This window comes from Vigna angularis, chromosome 11 (genome assembly GCF_016808095.1).
Source record: "Vigna angularis cultivar LongXiaoDou No.4 chromosome 11, ASM1680809v1, whole genome shotgun sequence".
Classification (NCBI taxonomy): domain Eukaryota; kingdom Viridiplantae; phylum Streptophyta; class Magnoliopsida; order Fabales; family Fabaceae; genus Vigna; species Vigna angularis.
In genome coordinates this window covers 2,897,844-2,917,986 of record NC_068980.1, presented here as the reverse complement: position 1 = coordinate 2,917,986, position 20,143 = coordinate 2,897,844, and the positions used below count along the sequence as shown (strand labels likewise).

General features: G+C 28.4%; 2 protein-coding genes across 2 annotated transcripts; both read right to left on the bottom strand.

Annotated features, from left to right (window-relative positions):
- Positions 1–10,679: 10,679 nt before the first annotated feature.
- On the bottom strand, positions 10,680–13,612 carry LOC108333033 (cyanogenic beta-glucosidase). The gene is made up of 13 exons (XM_017568352.2): positions 13,445–13,612; positions 13,187–13,256; positions 12,934–12,992; positions 12,739–12,814; positions 12,566–12,643; positions 12,382–12,469; positions 12,033–12,288; positions 11,819–11,934; positions 11,524–11,732; positions 11,405–11,436; positions 11,219–11,321; positions 10,981–11,089; positions 10,680–10,903 (listed from the first exon to the last, which is right to left on the bottom strand). The coding sequence occupies exons 1-13, from the start codon at positions 13,604–13,606 to the stop codon at positions 10,732–10,734; spliced, it is 1,530 nt and encodes a 509-aa protein (XP_017423841.1). The 5' UTR covers positions 13,607–13,612; the 3' UTR covers positions 10,680–10,731.
- A 4,395-nt stretch (positions 13,613–18,007) lies between these two features.
- LOC108333167 (uncharacterized) lies at positions 18,008–19,922 on the bottom strand. The gene is made up of 2 exons (XM_017568525.2): positions 19,719–19,922; positions 18,008–18,719 (listed from the first exon to the last, which is right to left on the bottom strand). Exon 2 carries the CDS (start codon positions 18,678–18,680, stop codon positions 18,264–18,266), a length of 417 nt encoding a protein of 138 aa, XP_017424014.1. The 5' UTR covers positions 18,681–18,719; positions 19,719–19,922; the 3' UTR covers positions 18,008–18,263.
- Positions 19,923–20,143: the final 221 nt, after the last annotated feature.

Here is a 20,143-nt window from a genome sequence, read left to right as displayed (position 1 = left end):
GATCTTTTTGTACCTTGATATAGATTTTATTATTATTATATATATATATATATATATATATACCGTAAAAATAAAATTAAATAAAAAATATGTTTTAATTTTCTTAAAATAATTTATAATTTACATTTAAGTAATGAGTGAATGTTTTACTTTTTAATCATATCAATCAATATTTAATTTTTTAATTGGTATGAAAAGATTATGTGAATATTTTCAAATAAAGTATAAAAAACTACTTACACTCATTGAAAACTATTTTAAACATATTTTTCTTCAAAAAATTTAATGGATGAAATTTTTCACTACAATACGAAGTTCAATATAGTAATACCCATATTTTATAATTTTATTCATAGTTTTCTTAATGAATCTTTTTAATACTTTTAAACAACTTTTTCATATATATATATATATATATATATATATATATATATATATATATATATATAACTTATCCTAAAAGTTCAAATTTAATATGGGAACAAAATTTTAAATATAAAGAATTCAAAATATTTAATAAAAATATGTGAATAATAACAAATAATAATAATAATAACTAAAAATACGTAAATTCATAAATAAATATTTAATAAATGACATCATTAATAAATCAAAAATAAATTAAATAATAAAATATTGTGAATAGTAGTTATTTTAAAATTATAATATATTTATGTTAAATTTAAATAATAATTTCATTAATATAAAAATAAGTGTATTATTAAAAACTGAAAATCATAAAGTCTTTCAACTTTTAAAAATATAAAAAAAAAACTTGAATATTATTCTAAAATTGAAATTTATATTGGTAAATTTGAAACTTGTTATATATATATATATATATATATATATATATATATATATATATATATATATATATATATATATATATATATATATATATATTAATAAATTTTGATTTTGAAAGTTGAAATCTAAAAAAACTGTAAACTTATAGTAAGAAAGTTTGATATTGGAATTTAAAATAAATAAAAAATGTAAAAAAAAATAAGCCTTTTTTTAATAGAACCCTTTTAATGTCTAAATAAATTTTCACATATTTGTAATCTATAAGAAGAGGAACAAAATTTGAAGAATGAAGAATTCAACAAATTTAATAGTTTTTAAAAATTAATAATTTATCATAACATGTAATAATATTAAATAATAATATAATGACATAGTAATACTAATATAATAGTAATAAAAATTAAATAATGATATAAAACAATAAATAAATAACTGAATAATGATATTCTTAATAAACTAAATAGTAAATCGTTAGAAATAATACTTCGTTTAAAATTGCAATGCAATTATGTCAAATTTAAGTAATAATTTAAAAAGTAATTTCAATAACATAAAGTATCATTAAATGGTGAAAATTATAAATTTTAAAAAAATTTGAAGATAAAAAAAAAAGTAACTAACCATTTCCATTTCAATCCTTTTATAAAATTAAGATTTATAATTGTCAACGAGAAATTTAAATTTTAAAATATATAGTAACCATGAATTTGAAATTACAAAATAAAAGTTGTAAAAGAAAACCATTTATTATGGACTGTTTGAATGTATCTCTGAAAAACTTTCACATACTTTTATAAAAGTTTACATTTAAATTAAGAACAAATTCTAGCACTGAAAAAGTTTAAAACATTTACCGGTTCTTAATAATATAATAAGTAATAATATTTAATACTAATAATAATACAATAGTATAATATTATTAATATAATAATGATAAAAATTTTAATATTATATAAAACAATAAATAAATAATTAAATATTCATTAATAAACTACAAATAAAAATAAAAAATATTAAAAATAAAACTTTTTTTTTAAAATTACTTTATAATTTAAACATTGTTAAATTAATTTCTTTTATTTTGAATCATATTTATTATTATTATTTAAAATATAATATTTATCTTTAACTTCTTTACTTATTTGTAATCACTCTGAAAAACAAAATTCAAGAGTCAAAATACTAGTTAAAAAATTACAGTTTGAAAAGAAAGAACCCATTTTAAAAACGTTAAAGTTATCTTGCTTATTCCACCTCCGCTAAATGCTTCATGTAACATTCTATATCCAATCTACCTTTGCTATAAAATAGATATCAATATCCGTTTCACTTTCAACAGCTTTCAACGGATTTTGACAATCATGAATAAATACTGATATCCTTTTACATATTTTAAATTTTTATTTATATTTTAGTTTATTATTTTTATTTTAAATTTTATTTTAGTAATATTTTTTATTTACATAATATATTATAAAAAAAAATACTTTAAAAATTAATTTAAAATATAAAAGAATTTAAATAATATTTAGATATTAATTTAAAATACAATAAATTAATAAACTAAAAAAACTTAGCGACACGTCTGTTTAAGTAATTATATAAAAGTATTTAAATAATTAATTAAATAATAATACATAAATTAAATTAGTAATAATTATTTTATTAAATAAAATAAAATTAATTTATATATAATTACGTAATAAATTTAAAAACAAATTAAATAATATTTATATATTAATTTAAATTACAATAAACTAAAAACTAAAAGAAAATAGAGAAAACTCAAGAGGATGTGGTAGATCGGTTTAAGTAATTATATAAAAAATATTTAAATAATTAATTAAATTATAATAGATAAATTAAATTAATAATAATTATTTTATTAAATAAAATTAATTTATATATAATTATGTAATAAATTAATTTATTTTATTTAATTAAATAATTATTATTAATTTAATTAAATTATAAAAAAATTTAGTTAATTATAATCAACGATGTATGTAAGGCCCTGGAAACTATATGGGCTATTGGATCTTATTTTCTGAGGTAGTCAGACTCAAAGGGCCAAAGGCACCATGACTTTAGAAGGGGTTCCTTCATTTTCCAACTCTGAGCTCATTTTCCAGTTCTCATTTCTCTCTCTAAACTCAGCTTCCTCCTTCTTGCTCTGCCTTCTCTCTACCCTTACACTCATTTGAACCGTTGCATTTTCAACTAGGTGGTGTTCTTTCGCTCACGGAGTTGAGAGCTTCCCTTCTATCCGATTAGATTTCTATTTGGACGGGTAAGTCAATTTCTCCACTCTTCTTGAACCTAGGGCATGCAACTTTACTGGTTGCATGCAACTAGTGGTGCTCCTTTTATTCTCTGCCTATTCTAGCTCTAAGAGTTGTGTTCATCACCATTTAGGTGGTTGTACGACACTGTTTGGGTTCTCTCTGTGAAGGCACGGTTAGGGCATTCTAGTCGGCTATACTGCTCAACTTCAAGGTAAGGGGAGCTAATTATTTTTTTATGAATTTATTTTATAAAAATATATGCATATGAATGTTGAACTGGTGTGCTCTTGTGAAACTGTTTTATGACTTTTATTGTATTGGGTGTTATAACTGTGAAATTGTGCATGTTGTGATGTGATGAATTTAATCTGTTTTGAATGAGTTTGTTGGCTGAAATTGATCTTATTGGAAGGTCTGGAGTATAACATGTATATGGGTATTAAATAGATGTACAGGTACCGTTTGAGGTTGTTGTGAGAGGAAGTGAAAATATTAAAATTAGGCATTTCAGATTTAGAGCATAAGAGAACAGGGTAGATAATTTAAATAAATTAATTGTTAATTGTTGAGAGCCTTTCTTTGTTGGTAGGATAGAGGAACCTTAAAAACCTGAGTTGGCACATCCTGATCATAGAGCAGCCCTGGCTTGGTCCAGTCAGTTGTGACTAGTAATATGTGCTGGCGTCGAAGATGAGTTTGATGCGTTCAGACATCTGGGTCCTCTCCGGTGACCAATTAGGATAAAGAAAGATCTCTACTAGGATGAAAATAAAGGTCCTTTTGGAGGAAGTGAGGTAGTGAATTTGAGTTAGGGGTTCTGGATATAATTGGGCTATTGGGGCAGTCTTAGCAAGTGGATTGTGACTTGTTTGAGTCACCAAATTGGTGAGAATAGGTACAGAGTGTTAGAATTGGGTTTGGGGTCCTCTAGTTATTGAGTTAGATGTTTTGGAGTAGAAATTGAGTTGGTTTAGTACAACTAATTCCTATCCAAATGACCAATGCAATACTTTACTTTCATCTATAAACATGTTTCATATCAATATTAGTGTTACAGATTTTAATTTGTTCATTTGGATATGTCTAAGATGCACCAAAACCAGAAAAATCACATTGCTGTCAAAAATTGATAAGAATAATCGATTATCTCACTTGATAATCGATTATTTTAGTCAGAGAGTTGTATCCTCTTCAAAGCTCTCGCAAATAATCGATTATCACATATGATAATCGATTATTGTCGTCGGAAAATCATACAGGATAGTTTTTGGTGGTTTTCGGGAATCCGGATATCAGTTTTGGACGTTCTTTAGGTCGTTTTAGGGGTTTTGGGCCTTTCCGGAACTGTTGGTGATAGTTTCAAAGTTATTTTCCTGGTCTAAGTATGATTTTAAGGGGTTTTGTGTTGTTTAGTGGGTATTCTTGGACTGTTATTGTCTGTTAATGTACATGGAATGGTTTCATGTGATTTTTGATGACTTATTAAGTTGTTTGTGGTCTTTTGAAGTATAATTAGTATTATATCTATGTTTGTATGCAATGTAAAAGTGAAAGTATGGGATTTTCAAGGTATGTTTGATGGACGTAATTCCATGGACCTCACAGGGGGTTATATGGTGGTGCCTCATATTGCGATCCACAGTGAATTCTCTTGTTGAGATTCAAGTATGTGTAGAATGATTGCATGGCAGCTCAGTCTTGGGAGTTTTCCTGAAACTATAATGATCGATCATTCTCAAGTAGAGAGGATTGAACCATGTGGTGAGTAGTAGCAGGAAGTCCTAGTCTTGGAGGCTTCCAGTATGCTCCAGGGCGCGGAACGAACTAACCTCGTGAGTGTGGTAGGGTGGAACCCATTGACAATGGCTTTGCAAAGCAGTAGAGGCCACCACGAGTGCATAGCCCGCCATAGCTCGGCAATCATTCTAGTCCGGACGAGTCAGTTTATAAAGTAACAAGTCTTGTGATGTCATCTTACCATGTTTTGAGTGACTTTTGCATGTCGTGTGAGGTTGAATAACATGCTTTTTATATCTAGCTCACCCTTGCTTGTTTGTGTTGCTTGTGTATGTTTCTTTTGCGATGATCATCCACTTGGGTGGGAGCAGATGGCGAGGAGGTTCTTTTGGAGACGGCCTTGGAAGTTGAAGACAATGCTGCTGCCTAGTCTCCTTAGGATGTAATCGATTATTGTCTGTATTTTGAAATACTGTTTACCTTTAAGTTTACCGTTTAGATCTTTTTGGAGTTGAAGTTTAATTTCTGAAGTTACTTTGAGGATGACTGTAATCCTTAATTACTCTTGACTGCTTTTCTATATTATGCATGATGACGTCTTTATTATATATGATTTTCTATATAATTAGGATGTCACAATGTACATATCCGTTAATGTGGCCAAAGTTTTTTTTAATTTTTAATTTATTTAAATATTATATTTTAATTAATTTATAGATTATTATAATATATTATGTAAATTTATTTTATTTTATTTAATTAAATAATTATTATTAATACAATAAATTAATTAACTAAAAACTAAAAAAATATAAAATTTAAACAGATGTGGACCCGTTAATCCGTTGAAGAAATTTTTCTTTAACATATGTGATTATTGTTGGAACAATCGGTACCGTTATAGAGTCGCGCAGCGGAATAAAATATAGATAGCGGAAAGCGTGTAACGATCACAACACAAGTTAAAATAGCCGGTTTCAAAAATTAATTTTCTTAGTGAACTTTTATCGAACGGTTGATGTGCTAAGAGTTTAGGGATAAAGAAAATCAACACAGAATTTTTATCCTGGTTCGAATCAAAAGATTCTACGTCCAGTCGTTAATCACTATAAATAGTGATTAACCTTTTTCACTAAAAATATGGTTTGCAGATTACAATCAGATAATCAAAATAAGCAAGGAATAGAAAACACCTTCCTTCGACAAACGAACGGAAGAACCTGCTCAGCCAACTTGAAGAGAACCGCTCCGACCTTTGACACACAAAACGCGAGCTTCTCCTATTCACAAGACCAGGCAAGAGCACTCTATCACTTTGAGAACTTCCTCAGACAAACTGTATTCTCAAAATGGCATAGATCCTTTTCACTCACAGAGAGCTTCCCTTAGGCACAACAAAGCTCTAATACTCTCAATTGAAAAGTTCTTTTTAAGAGCTGTGAAGACCTCTATTTATAAGCCTCGTGCAGGGTCAAAAACTGAAAAGACATCTCCCAACTGCCACTGATAATCGATTATCAAAAGTGATAATCGATTATTTGTGTCCGTTATGGGGTTTACAAAAAAGTGATAATCGATTATATGATGTGATAATCGATTATTCCTGTATGACTCTGTGATAATCGATTATTGTCATTCCATAATCGATTATTGCAGTTAAAAATGAAAGTTTACAAAGTTTACAAGAATTTCCTACTACATTTAATCTCTACAAATTGCTTTTAACTAATTCTAATATCTTCTTCAACTAAAACTTCTTGCAGCATCATCAAAACAAATTTCTTCAAGATTTACCAATACTCCTTATTGGTAACAATCTCCCCCTTTTTGATGATGATCAAAAATACCTTCTTGTTAAAAGCATTTCTAATTTCCTGCACAGATTTCATACTTACAAACATGTTAGTAATAACTGCACTACTTAAATTAGAAGTTTTCTCCCCCTTTTTGATCATAAACAAAAAGTAAAAAAGTGGAAAAACTCCCCCTCAAATTTTTCTCCCCCTCAACAAAAGAATTGATGCATTTCAAAACAGAAATAAAATTGAAATTTCATAACATGAAAGAACAGAATACCTCATGGAATATAAGAAAAACAGAAATTCAACTCTAATTAAGAAGTACAAACAATATTAATTAATCCATAATAGAGATAAAAACAAGATATCTAACAAACTCATATATCTTCCCTTGAATGTAATAATCCCCTTTTAAAAACAGACTCAAATTTTTTTATTTTTTATTTTTTTACGCTGTGACTTAAGATAATCGATTATTACTTTAAATAATCGATTATTTGCGAGCCAAATTGCCAAAATCCAAATTTTGAGGACGAGATAATCGATTATTACCCTTGGTAATCGATTATTTACGTTAATTTTCGAAAAACACAAATTTGGGCCAAATTTTCAACCTAAGACACATCTAACATTCATAAATTATTTCAAAGCTCTTAAAAAATACCAGGATACCATAGAGTCTTCTTTTCCTTTTGAAAAATTAACCTGCAAAACAAAACAATAGAGTTTTGGTCCCCATAATATCATTTGGGTCCTTTGAGGTTAGAGACAATTTACTTTATAACAGGAATCCAAACATATTTTCCATTTGGAACATCAAAATGTTTAATTCTACATTTGTTAGAAGTGTGCCCCTTTTTCATACAATAAAAGCATGTGACAACATTTTGGTTTCTATAAGACACAGTTCCTTTTTCAACCCATACCCTACGGGTTCTTTTAATTTTGTTCTTACTTTTAAAAACACTTTTGTTTTTATAAACCTTTCTAACAGTTATAGGCATTTCAATATTATTTTTTCTAGTTTCAACTTCAAGAAGATTTTCAAGAATATCAATATCAAGCATATAACTCTTACATGAAAGACATTCAACAGGATGTTCAACATTTGAAGACTCTTTCATTTCCAAGTTGCAAATTTTATTTCTCAAACTTATTTCCTCATCTAATGCCTTCTCATATTTAATTCGCAATTCTTTAAATTCCTTTTTCAAATTTTTATGAGCAGCATTCAATTTTTCAGATTCATCAAGCAATTCAAGAAAAGCTTTTTGCAAATCAAATTCACTAGATTCAGAATTAGAACAACTTACTTGGCTTGCAGTGTCATCAACATTAGCTGTCAAACATAAGTTTGTTTCTTCAACAGAATCACTTGAACTACTTGAGTCATTATCAACCCAAGCAATGTGAACCTTCTTCTTTTTGTGAAATTTCTTGATAATTGGACAAACGACTTTTATATGGCCTCTTTCACCACATCCATAACATTTAAAGCTTGATGAGGAGCCTTGATTGTCCTTCTTTTTCTTCAAGAGTTGGCTTTTAGATGATTCATTGCTGGCCATTAAGCATAGATTTTCTTGCTTATTTGAATTGTTTGAGCTTGAGGAGCTTGAATCAGACAACGTCAACTTAACAACATCTGTGACTTTATCATGAGTAACTCTTAAAAATTCCCACATTTCCTGAGCACTTTCATAAACAGAAACTTTGAAAAAATCATCAAGGGTTAGTGCAGATAAAATTATGTTCCTAGCCCTAACATCATATTGTGCCATTCTATTTTCATCCATAGTCCACTGTAAAAATGGTTTTTCTACCTGCATATCATTTACAAAAATAGTGGGAACAATTGGTCCATTCATAACAACTTCCCAAATACCCCTGTCAATAGACTCCAAAAATATTTGCATTTTTATTTTCCAAAACGCATAATTTTCCCCCGTAAACAAAGGAGGTCTATAAATAGAAGCACCCTCAGCATAAACTTGGTTATGACCGCCCATGTTCGAAAAATTTGAAAAACTATCAAAGCAAGCTCTGATACCAATTGTTGGAACAATCGGTACCGTTATAGAGTCGCGCAGCGGAATAAAATATAGATAGCGGAAAGCGTGTAACGATCACAACACAAGTTAAAATAGTCGGTTTCAAAAATTAATTTTCTTAGTGAACTTTTATCGAACGGTTGATGTGCTAAGAGTTTAGGGATAAAGAAAATCAACACAGAATTTTTATCCTGGTTCGAATCAAAAGATTCTACGTCCAGTCGTTAATCACTATAAATAGTGATTAACCTTTTTCACTAAAAATATGGTTTGCAGATTACAATCAGATAATCAAAATAAGCAAGGAATAGAAAACACATTCCTTCGACAAACGAACGGAAGAACCTGCTCAGCCAACTTGAAGAGAACCGCTCCGACCTTTGACACACAAAACGCGAGCTTCTCCTATTCACAAGACCAGGCAAGAGCACTCTATCACTTTGAGAACTTCCTCAGACAAACTGTATTCTCAAAATGGCATAGATCCTTTTCACTCACAGAGAGCTTCCCTTAGGCACAACAAAGCTCTAATACTCTCAATTGAAAAGTTCTTTTTAAGAGCTGTGAAGACCTCTATTTATAAGCCTCGTGCAGGGTCAAAAACTGAAAAGACATCTCCCAACTGCCACTGATAATCGATTATCAAAAGTGATAATCGATTATTTGTGTCCGTTATGGGGTTTACAAAAAAGTGATAATCGATTATATGATGTGATAATCGATTATTCCTGTATGACTCTGTGATAATCGATTATTGCCATTCCATAATCGATTATTGCAGTTAAAAATGAAAGTTTACAAAGTTTACAAGAATTTCCTACTACATTTAATCTCTACAAATTGCTTTTAACTAATTCTAATATCTTCTTCAACTAAAACTTCTTGCAGCATCATCAAAACAAATTTCTTCAAAATTTACCAATACTCCTTATTGGTAACAATTATTTGTTAAAGAAAAGAAATGGATATGTAGAATATTTTAAAATATAAATATTAGTTTTGAAATTTTAAAAAATTGTGATAATACAGGCAACAATGTGTATGGGGTGTAGGAGTAACCCTCAAAGTTATTTCAACCCTAAATTACTTAAATCTACGTGGCAGCATGAGTCCTACAAAACATCCCAATTTTGCACTTCAGGTGTCTTTTTTTTGGCATTCATTTTTGTTGGGCCAATAGTTTCTACATGCACCGCTTCAATCCAATATATCTACCCTCCCTTTTTTCCTTTTTCAATCATCTCTTTAATTGTTGTTTCGGAAACAAAAATCTTTTATATATATATATATATATATATATATATATATATATATATATATATATATATATATATATATATATATATGTATATATATATATATGTATATATATATATGTATATATATATATATATATATATATATATATATATGTATATATCATTTCTAAAACCAGCAATGACACAAGCACGATAATGGAAGAAAAAATAATGAAAAAAATTATAAATTTTAAACTCTAAACAATGATAACACACTAGAAAGTAAAGAAAAGAGAATTATAAAGTAATTTAGTGATAAAATTGAAACAAAGATATGGAAAGTTGTAAATTAAATTTATTTCACTAACATTTAATAATTATAAGATTAATGTGAAAGATTTTTAAAAAATGAGAAATTATGAATTTAACTCTTTAATTAACAAAATACTAATAGTTTCCACGTCGACTGCGTGAATACTCAAGTTATTAAATACTTGCTATGTCTTTTTGCTGTCGATGAGCATAATATCTTTCCTTACCACACAATTCTTACATCTATTATTGATTAAACTAATATCATATTTTTTCAAAGTGGTGCATAATTAAAGGATTTTTTAAAAGAAAAATAGTAATTATAGAACGCAAATGAATATTTAGAAAAAGTATGAAATCTGATAGACAAAGAATTATTAAAAAAGAAACTTTTATTTCTAAGAAGCAATCATATAACAATTTATAGTTAAAATTATTACACGAGTTTGCATCGGTGTTTCTAAAGTCTAATGACAGTGTCTTAGAGATTCTCTATAGTCTAAGACCTGCGAAGAAAGTTCTTGAACCATTTAGCAGATAGCTTTTGATATCGCTTCAAGCCATTTTTATAATCCACGTAGTGTATTCCGAAACGCACCGTATAACCGTCACCCCATTCAAAGTTGTCCAATAACGACCATGCAAAATACGCTTTTACCTTTACGTCATCCCTTTTAAAAGATAACAAAATTAATTAATTAATTTACAAAGAAAATCATTTTTAAAAAATAGAGAAATTATTCATTACCTAATTGCTGAATTTACGTAATAGAGATGACGATAGTAACTGTCAATTCTGTATATATCTTGAAGGGCTTCCTGTAACGATAGTTCTGGATTGTTTAATTCACTTACACCTACAAATTAAAACCAATAACCATTAAAAATGTTAGAACAAAGATTCAATACAAATATATTAATTAATTTTGTCTAAATACTATATGAGACATTTCAAAGATATTAAAATGATCTTTTGATTTGATTACCATTTTCAGTTATGTAAATCAAAGGATCGTTGTACTTTTCTTTTGTATAGAGCCACAACTCCCTAATTCCTTTGGGATAAACATATAACCAACCAGAACCACTCTGCAAATATAATTATGAAGTCATAAAAATCAAATAAAATAATAATAATATGAACATAGAATTTGACATGATTGTATACATACCGATGGACCAATTGCAACGCCATTGCGAAATGCTGGCACACAAAAGAAAATACAAAATGTGATATTATGAAATTATAACATATATTATTTAAATAAGTGATAAATATAGTTGTTCTTACATGAAAGTCTGGCATTGGAATCTGTCTCATAATTAGGTTTGGTTTTGGGTGCATCGGAAACATAGTAAGTGGTGTAATAGTTTAATCCAAGAAAATCAAATGAACCAACAAGAAGTTTTGCTTCTTCTTTAATGAATTCTGGTAATCTTTTACCAACTAAGTTACGCATGTTTTCTGGATACTTTCCTGATGTCAATGGTTCCATGTACCTGTAATTACAAATAAAAATATCAAATTTCAGATTACTAATAAAAGTTCTTTGAAGGGTGATTTGAAGGTAGAGTAAAAGACTTACCATCCATACATGAAGTCAATAGCTCGTTGAGCAGCTTCTTTATCTGATTTTTTATTTGAAATTGGCTTGAACCAATGAGACACTATTGTAATGCCTATCAAGCCCCTTTGTAATTTCTGAGTAGAGTGTTTCAAATGTTAAGAAGAAGGGTTATGTTATACAAAAATACTTTAACCTAATATAAAGTTTTGGTGAAGAGTAGCAGTAAAAAAACCTGATATTTGTTCTTGTAAAGTTTGACAGCTGCTGCATGAGCAAGTAGCTGATTATGTGAAACTAAATAAGGTTCTGTTCCTGAATCACCACCGGTGCAGTTTGGATTTAGCCATTCAGAACATCGACCTGGTGCAGAGCCTCCAATGGCATAACCACCTCTACTAAAAGTCCATGGCTCGTTTAAAGTAATCCAATATTTCACCCTATCTCCAAATTCTTTGAAACACACTTCTACGTAGTCTTCAAAATCATCTCTGAAAATCACTCAAACATATATTATAATGCATCATATACAATTAAATTTACAATGGATGTAAATTTTATTTTATAATGTTGTTATAACTTACACAATGCGACGACTTAAGAAGCCTCCATATTCTTCTTCCAAAGCTTGGGGAAGATCCCAATGAAAAAGTGTCACGTATGGTTCTATACCTGCAACATTAATATTTCACTTACTTAAAAATCTATTATAAAATGTAAACTTTTTAATTAAGAAAAAAAAAACAAGAGTAAAGAATGAATGTTGACCTTCGGCTAGCAAATTATCGATAAACCTGTTGTAATAATCGATTCCTTCTTGGTTTATACCTCCACTCAGCTTTCCTTCTATTTATGATTAAAAAAAGAATGAAATCATTAACGTGAAAGATGTAAATACAATAATTACGAAAACAATAATATTTCATCAACTTTGATCTCACTTGGTAGGATTCTAGACCAAGAAATGGAGAATCTGTATGCATCCAGATTCATATTCTTCATTATCTCAATATCTTCCTGTTGTGTAAATGAAAAACAACATCCGAAACATGTGACTAATTGTTTTGATGAAGAAAGATAATTGGTTTTTTCATTAATCCGATGTGCCGATCATCAAGAATCTAGGTTGTATGTACCTTGTAGCGATGATATTGGTCAACTGCCACATCTCCATTACTTCTATCTCTTATTTTTTCTGCAAGTATTACACATTTATATTCAAACTACTAAGACGTGTTTTTACAAATACAAAAGCGAATTAAAAATGTTGTATAGAGGTAGTAAAATTATTATACTTAAAGAATAATACACAACTATTATAATATATATATTATAAAAGTACTCTAAATTATATCACATCAGAGATTGAAACAGAGAAGAAGAAAAAACCTGGATATTTGTGGGTGAATGCATCCCATATACTTGGTCCTCTTCCATCTTCTTTTGCCGCACCTTCATACTATAACATGAACGTAACAAAATCACATGAGTTTAGGTTCGAATCTCAAAGGTTAGCTTCTTCTTATACGAACATATCATGAACATATATAACAAATAATGTCTTGTTTAAGTTGAAATCTCAAGGTTTGTCATAAGAACAAATTTCAATGTAATACCAAAATGAAATCTGAATATGTATATATATACTTGGTACGATGCTGATGCTGTTCCAAAAACGAAACTTGTTGGAAAACTACTTCGGTTGAGTGAAGAAATATCGATAACAGTTGAACGAAGAGCGAAAGTAGTTGATGGTAATGTGAAAGGAAGAGCGAAGAAGATAAGGAGAATAAAGTGGTTGGATGCCATGTTTGCTGAATCTTAGATTCTGCTTACTGAAGTTATGATGGGTAATGTTCCCTTTCATAGAGAGAAGAAGAACCTAAAGTTATAGCTAAATATAGATTTAAGTAATTTAGAAAGAAGCTCAGCCATTCATACTCAAACTGTACAGGTCAATACTTCTAATTTAATCTACACTGAGAGATTCAGTGCAGTTTTGAATGATTATGGAGGAAAAGTAAGTGTATAAATCAAACATAAAAAAAGAAAAAATTGTAACTCACCAAAGTTAGGATTTTATTATTTTCTAATGTAAAATAAAACAATTTTTATTATGCTTTTTCTTATTGTATAAGATATGGATAACGAAGATAATAATAGTTCTATTTAATTTTTTTCAATTTATTTTAACTATTATATTATTGATAATATTTATTATTGGGCTTTAATATACTGATAATGGTTATTTTTTTATTATAATATATTTTTTAAAATTTTCATTAACTAATAAAAAATTTATTTAACTTTAAATTTTATTGAAAGTGTTTTAAGATGTATGTAAAATGAATAGAAGAATTCAATAAATATATAATAATACAAGTAAATCCGCTATGATAAAAACTGCAACAAAATTTAAAACTAATTAAAATTATAAATACTTTTAAATATGTTTATCAATAAATAAAAAGTTAAAACTTATATAAAACATTGGTATTATTATTTATATGTTATTCTTTTATATGTATCATTAAATAAATAAATTTACTATAAACACTTATAAATTAATAAATCAGCTTAAGAAAATTTATCTACTAGTTACTTCTAGTAGTGTACTATAAGTCCTATAAAACCTATTAAGTTAAGACTAACAATAAATATATTTCTTTTTAGGAAAAGAGATATCATATAGCTGTATGATTCTTAGTTATGATGTATGAAAGAATGTAATGTCTTCAAAACAGTCAGCTATATTAAAATATGGATGCTAACCACAGTTCAAATGTAAAATGTGAGGTAGACAAAGACTAAAAAAAGAAAAAAAAAAGAAGAGGCTTTATTGATAACAAAGTTAACCTTTTAGAGTTGTTGAGACGAGATCTTCCAAGCAAAGTCAACAAGAATATGTTTCGAGGATTTTTATGCTCGATTAATAATTTTTCTAAAAACTTATCTTTTTTTCCTAGTTTCATGTGTTTTTTTTACAGGGTATGTTTTAATAAAAGTTTTTCTTTATTTTTTATGATTTGTTTAGTTAAGAAATAGTTTTTAAGTATGACTTATTTTTATAAAAATGACTAATATTCTAATAAAACTGATACCATATATTAAATAAAAAAGAAATTTGTTAAGAATAACTTTTAATGTATGATTTTGATATGACGTTAAAAGATAAATTTTAAGTCTAAGTTAATCTCACAAAAATGTAAAGTGAAGTTTAAACTCATTTATATGTTCTAAACTGATTTTTGTTATTAATCGATATGTAACTTTCAATAATTTTTATAAATATATTGATACAATATAAAAAACAATAATTTTACTTAACTAGTCTTAGTGGTATTTAATTTTTATAATATTTGTAAATTTCTAGTTATAATGATGCTATACTTTTAATGAATATATATATATATATATATATATATATATATATATATATATATATATATATATATATATATATATATATATATATATATGGGGTTTGCTAACGTACGTACGCCTGTTTTTCAATTGGTATATTTTAGCAATGTGTACCGGATTTTAGTAGACAAAAATATCTTATATATCATGGATTCTAAGTTTATAGGTTGAGGGTATTTTAATAATTTTCATTCTCAAAACTAAAAAAAAAAAACCCCAAACCCTTGCTCACCTCCCTCGTTCCTCTCAATCATTTCTCTTTCATCTCTCTCACTCCAACATTTTCTCTGTCATCCTATGGTAGCCCCAACTTAAAAAAATCAGAAACACTGTTAAACAATCTTACAAAAAATGATTTTCTAATTAGTTTTCATTTTATAATTTTTGTCTTATGTAATTTTATCCAATTTAAGCATAAACGAATTGGTAATTGACTTGGAAAAAATCAGAAATATTCGTTGTTAAACAATTTCTTACAAAAAATGATTTTATAATGACATCAAAGGAATTGGTAATTGGCCTAGAAAAATCAGAAACACTCGTTGTTAAACAATTTCTTACAAAAAATTATTTTATAATGAATTTTCATTTTATAATTTTTGTCGTATATAATTTTATCTAATTTTCACAAGCATAATGACATCCAAAAGAATTGGTAATTGACCTGGAGGGTTTTTTTTAGAGATGATGATTCAACCTATGCAAATGATGAAATTAGAGAGGTTAGTGAAGATGGTGAAATTAAAGAGATCATGAATATGTCAATGACTCAACTCTTTACAAAGGCAAATTGTTTAACGGCAAGTGTTTCTGATTTTTTCAATTGGAGCTACAGTAGGATGACAGAGGAAAGGTTAGAATGGGAGAGATGAAAGAGAAAGGCTTGAAAATGAAAATTATTAAAATACACTTAACCTTAAAACTTAGAATTCATGATATATATACATATATATATATATATATAGGGGTATTTTTGTGTACTAAAATGTACCAACTGAAAAACAGGCCTACGCGCGTTAGTAAACCCATATATATATATATATATATATATATATATATATATATATAAGATAGAAATGTGATTGTTGGAGTTTATTTTATTAGAGTATACTTATTAAAGAACAGCTACTTTAGAATGAAATATACGTGAAAAAAGATATTAATTAATATGACGTAAACTTATAAAACATCAATAATTTTTAAATTTAAAAAATATATTATAAATATGGATAAGCACTTTAAATGTAATAAACATGTAAGTTAATATATTGCTAAAAAAATGTTGAATAAGCATAAATCACGTCTATCATTATGACTACCAAATTCAAGGTTAAAATTATCAAATTATAAACACGATAACAAGAGTGACAAAATAAATTAGTGGGATTCATTAAATATTAAATTTTTCTATTACAATTAATTATCAAAACTTAATTTATTACTTTTATTAATTTAAGTTAAAATATTATTGTCAGTTGAATCCTTCTCATCTCGTATGAAAGTGAATGAACCTGTGAAACCCATTAATTTAGAAGTGGGTTGACCCGAGCATTTATGTCACCTTAAAATGTGTATAAAAAATATATGATATTTTCAGTCTTTTTATTTTCAGTTTTTGAGTTCTGAATTTCTTTTATAAATTTTTACAACTTTGAATTATGTAGTTTGATTTTAAGTAGCCGATCCACATTTCCAATGATGTTCATCTTTGCCAAAGAAGAAATATTCAACTTTAAATAAATTCTGCTGCTGCCATATGTTAAAGGATGAATTCCAATTCCTTTTTCATTTAAAAAGAAGGTTTATCTATTCTGTGAAAATAATATATTTAATATTTAATTATATATAAACATTTTTCTCGTATAAAAAAAACAAACAAAATATTGCACACTAAATTCATTCACTTTGGTTGGCCCAATAAAAGATAAAAAGGCTTTTTGAATATAATTAGCATATAAAAAAAACATACATGACTATTTGAAAAGATGGAACCCATATTCTTCATAACTTTTATAAGCCAACAGAAATCTTATATAGATTAGAAATCGAATGTTGCATTTTAGAAACAAAATTACGATGGAATCAACTAATTCTAATATATATTTTTTCACGCTTTTAAAAAAATAAAATTTTAGTTTAATTTTAAATTTTATGTATGTTCTACTTTTATTTTATTTTTAAAATTACACTACCATAATATGATAGGTTTGTCTTCAAAGAGTTACACTGAAAGTATAATATAGCCATATACATGTTACACTCTGTTTTAAATCCCTTCCCATACAATGTTCAAACATCACACAAGAACAAAAATTGGTTGAGGAAAAAATTTGCTCTTATCATTTTCATATCCAAAAATTGAACTAAACAGCACAACTTTATAAAAATCTCTCTCTTCGAACCATTGTTATAGAATTACCACACCAGTAAAACAGATTCAGCATATGATGCACCTAATTTCTTTTGTTAATACTAACAACATATGCTTAATGAAACTACAAACAGAGTGCTAATTCAAGGTTCATTCAAACAAAATGAGTTGCAGTTCAGAAACTCAGACTCGTGAATTTTACCTTTCAAATAAATGATAAGTACTAAAAAGTCAAAAAGGTTTCAAGACATGTGAGAATAATACAGAAAAATAAGGTAAACCACTTGAGTAGTTCTCAGCAATTCACCGGCAGGCTTATAATTAGAAGCAAATGGAATGATTTCATTTTTCACCATGTGATGGAAGAGAGAGTATAGAAAATGAAAGTAGAAAAGGTTTGAATTGGAAGTGTTATAGCATTATAAGCAATAGGTAGCATTGTAAACTCTCAAATTCATGATTGAAATAAAGAAAAGAAGGAATTAATGATAGGGTATCAGCGAATGGAACCCTCAAAATCAGACTCACCCAGGAAAAAGGAAACTAAAAATGAGAGCAAAGAAAGAAAACAAGTAAATAAAATAAATGATACTACTGAGTCTCACTTCCTATCTGATCATTGTAACTGGTAATATGAAAAGGAAGAAAGCTACTGCACAACTTTGATTATGGTTACTTGCATTGCACTCCTGCTTCAGCAGCTCTACGAGGTGTGTTTTTGCGTCTGCTTCCATTATGCCTAAAACCATTGGACTTTGTCAACTCAGCAGTGCTGTTTGATCCATTGTCAATGCCATTTTCTTCCTCAACTGACTCCAGTTTCTCTTTTACCTGTGAGCTTTTCTTCCTTTTCCTTCCATTTTCAGTTGCCGTCGGACTTTTCATCTCTTTGTTAGAGATTCCATTCTTCACATTGTTGTCACTGTCATCTTCTATCTTCTCTACTTCTTCTTCATCAAAATCATCCTTTAGTGGTTTCTGTGGCCTCCCTCTTCTCTTCTGCATGGGAATTTTTTCATCCTCCCCACTTGCAGGATCCTCGTGATTGATAACAGCTAGTTTTTTACCCTTTCCTCTACCTCTACCCATGCTCTTAAATACACCTGCTCATGCAAACAAGGACGATACCTGCAAGAAAAACACACAATGGCACACATGGAACTGGCTTCATTGGAACAGATAAAGAGGTAAACCCATGACTTAAAAAGGGCTTGCACAAACACAGGCTTAAGAGCCACCTCTGCTGCATTACAAAACAAAAATCTGATCTGATATAGTACCATGGCTATGATCTGTTACAGGGCAAAAGAAACATAAAAAGAAATATAGTCCTCCATTTTATTTTATATAGAAAGAAAAAGACTTTTTCCTGCCCAATTGTTCTTGCACTTGGCACACTTTTATTCCCCTGGATTAAACCAGTATCAGTACTTTTGGGGTTTGATTTTTCAGTGAGGCCACAAAATTACTGAACACTTCAATTTTTTAGCAGTGTGGAAAAAACTACTCTTTAAAAAGATGAAAACTAGGTAAGAGAGATGCATCTTCCCGAAACTCAAAAAAGAAATAGATTAGGGCATATAGGAAAACTAAGAGAAATTGACAGTTCAGTGAAATTGTAAATCGATTGCGAGATAATTAACAGAATAAGCTTCTAATCTAAACCCAAAGAAACTTCACAAGATTCATAATCAAGCATGAAAGCAGTAAGCTTGCAATTGGAGAGAACTGATAACAATCGAAATCCACAGTCACCTCAGACTCTCGAAACCCATAAATCTAAAAGCACCCGAAAAGAAACACATTTCTAATCCTAACACAAATTCAACAAATAGAATAAAAACAACAATAAAAATAGAAAGAAATGACGAAAAAACCGTACGAACAAAAAAATGAAGATAAAAAGATTGAAACAGGCAGCATGAGTCAAGGAATGAAATCTTTCTTAATCCTCAGAACTCTAGAATAAGCAATACCCAGAGAGCTAGTATCATTATTTATCGGAAAGCAAGCAGATTCAAACAGTAAAAAACAGAAGAAGAAAAAAAAAACGTAAATTTCAAAAGGGCATAAAAAGAAGGCAGAATGATCTTAAGAAGATGAATGAAAAGAAGAAATAAGCAATACCCATATGATGAAACATTGAGAGAGATTGATAGAGCAAAATGGGGATTGGGTCTGACGGAGTTGCAAGTATGAAGAGAGTGGCTTGTGAGAAACAAGGGGCCAAGTGAAACAGAGGCGAAGTAGGGATAGAAAGAAAGAAGAAAGAGAGAAAGAAGCGTTTGTAGAGATATTTGTCTATTGGTTCATGAGTCTGTGACTCTGTACACTTGGGTGTATTTATTTATTGCTTATATCAAGCGTGAACAACGTTAAATCGTGAGGGTCACTCTCGTAATTTCAAAACCAAAGTGTTTGTACAGATAAAAAAGACCGTGTACAGTGAGCAACTACACTACACACATAAAATAACCGTTAGTGGTTGTGTTAGGTGCTTACGAGTGTTGTGCACTTGTGTAACCTAGTTGAGTGCATGTCGAATTTCCAAG

What these genes read in the sequence shown, in the direction of transcription:
- LOC108333033 (XM_017568352.2), bottom strand. Translation starts at nt 13,606, where the DNA reads ATGGCATCCAACCACTTTATTCTCCTTATCTTCTTCGCTCTTCCTTTC. An exon ending in TTCTTAAGTCGTCGCATTGT is followed by an intron (nt 12,289 to 12,381) that starts GTAAGTTATAAC and finishes AGTGATTTTCAG; the next exon opens with AGATGATTTTGAAGACTACG. An exon ending in TACGTAAATTCAGCAATTAG is followed by an intron (nt 10,904 to 10,980) that starts GTAATGAATAAT and finishes ATCTTTTAAAAG; the next exon opens with GGATGACGTAAAGGTAAAAG.
- LOC108333167 (XM_017568525.2), bottom strand. Translation starts at nt 18,680, where the DNA reads ATGGGTAGAGGTAGAGGAAAGGGTAAAAAACTAGCTGTTATCAATCAC.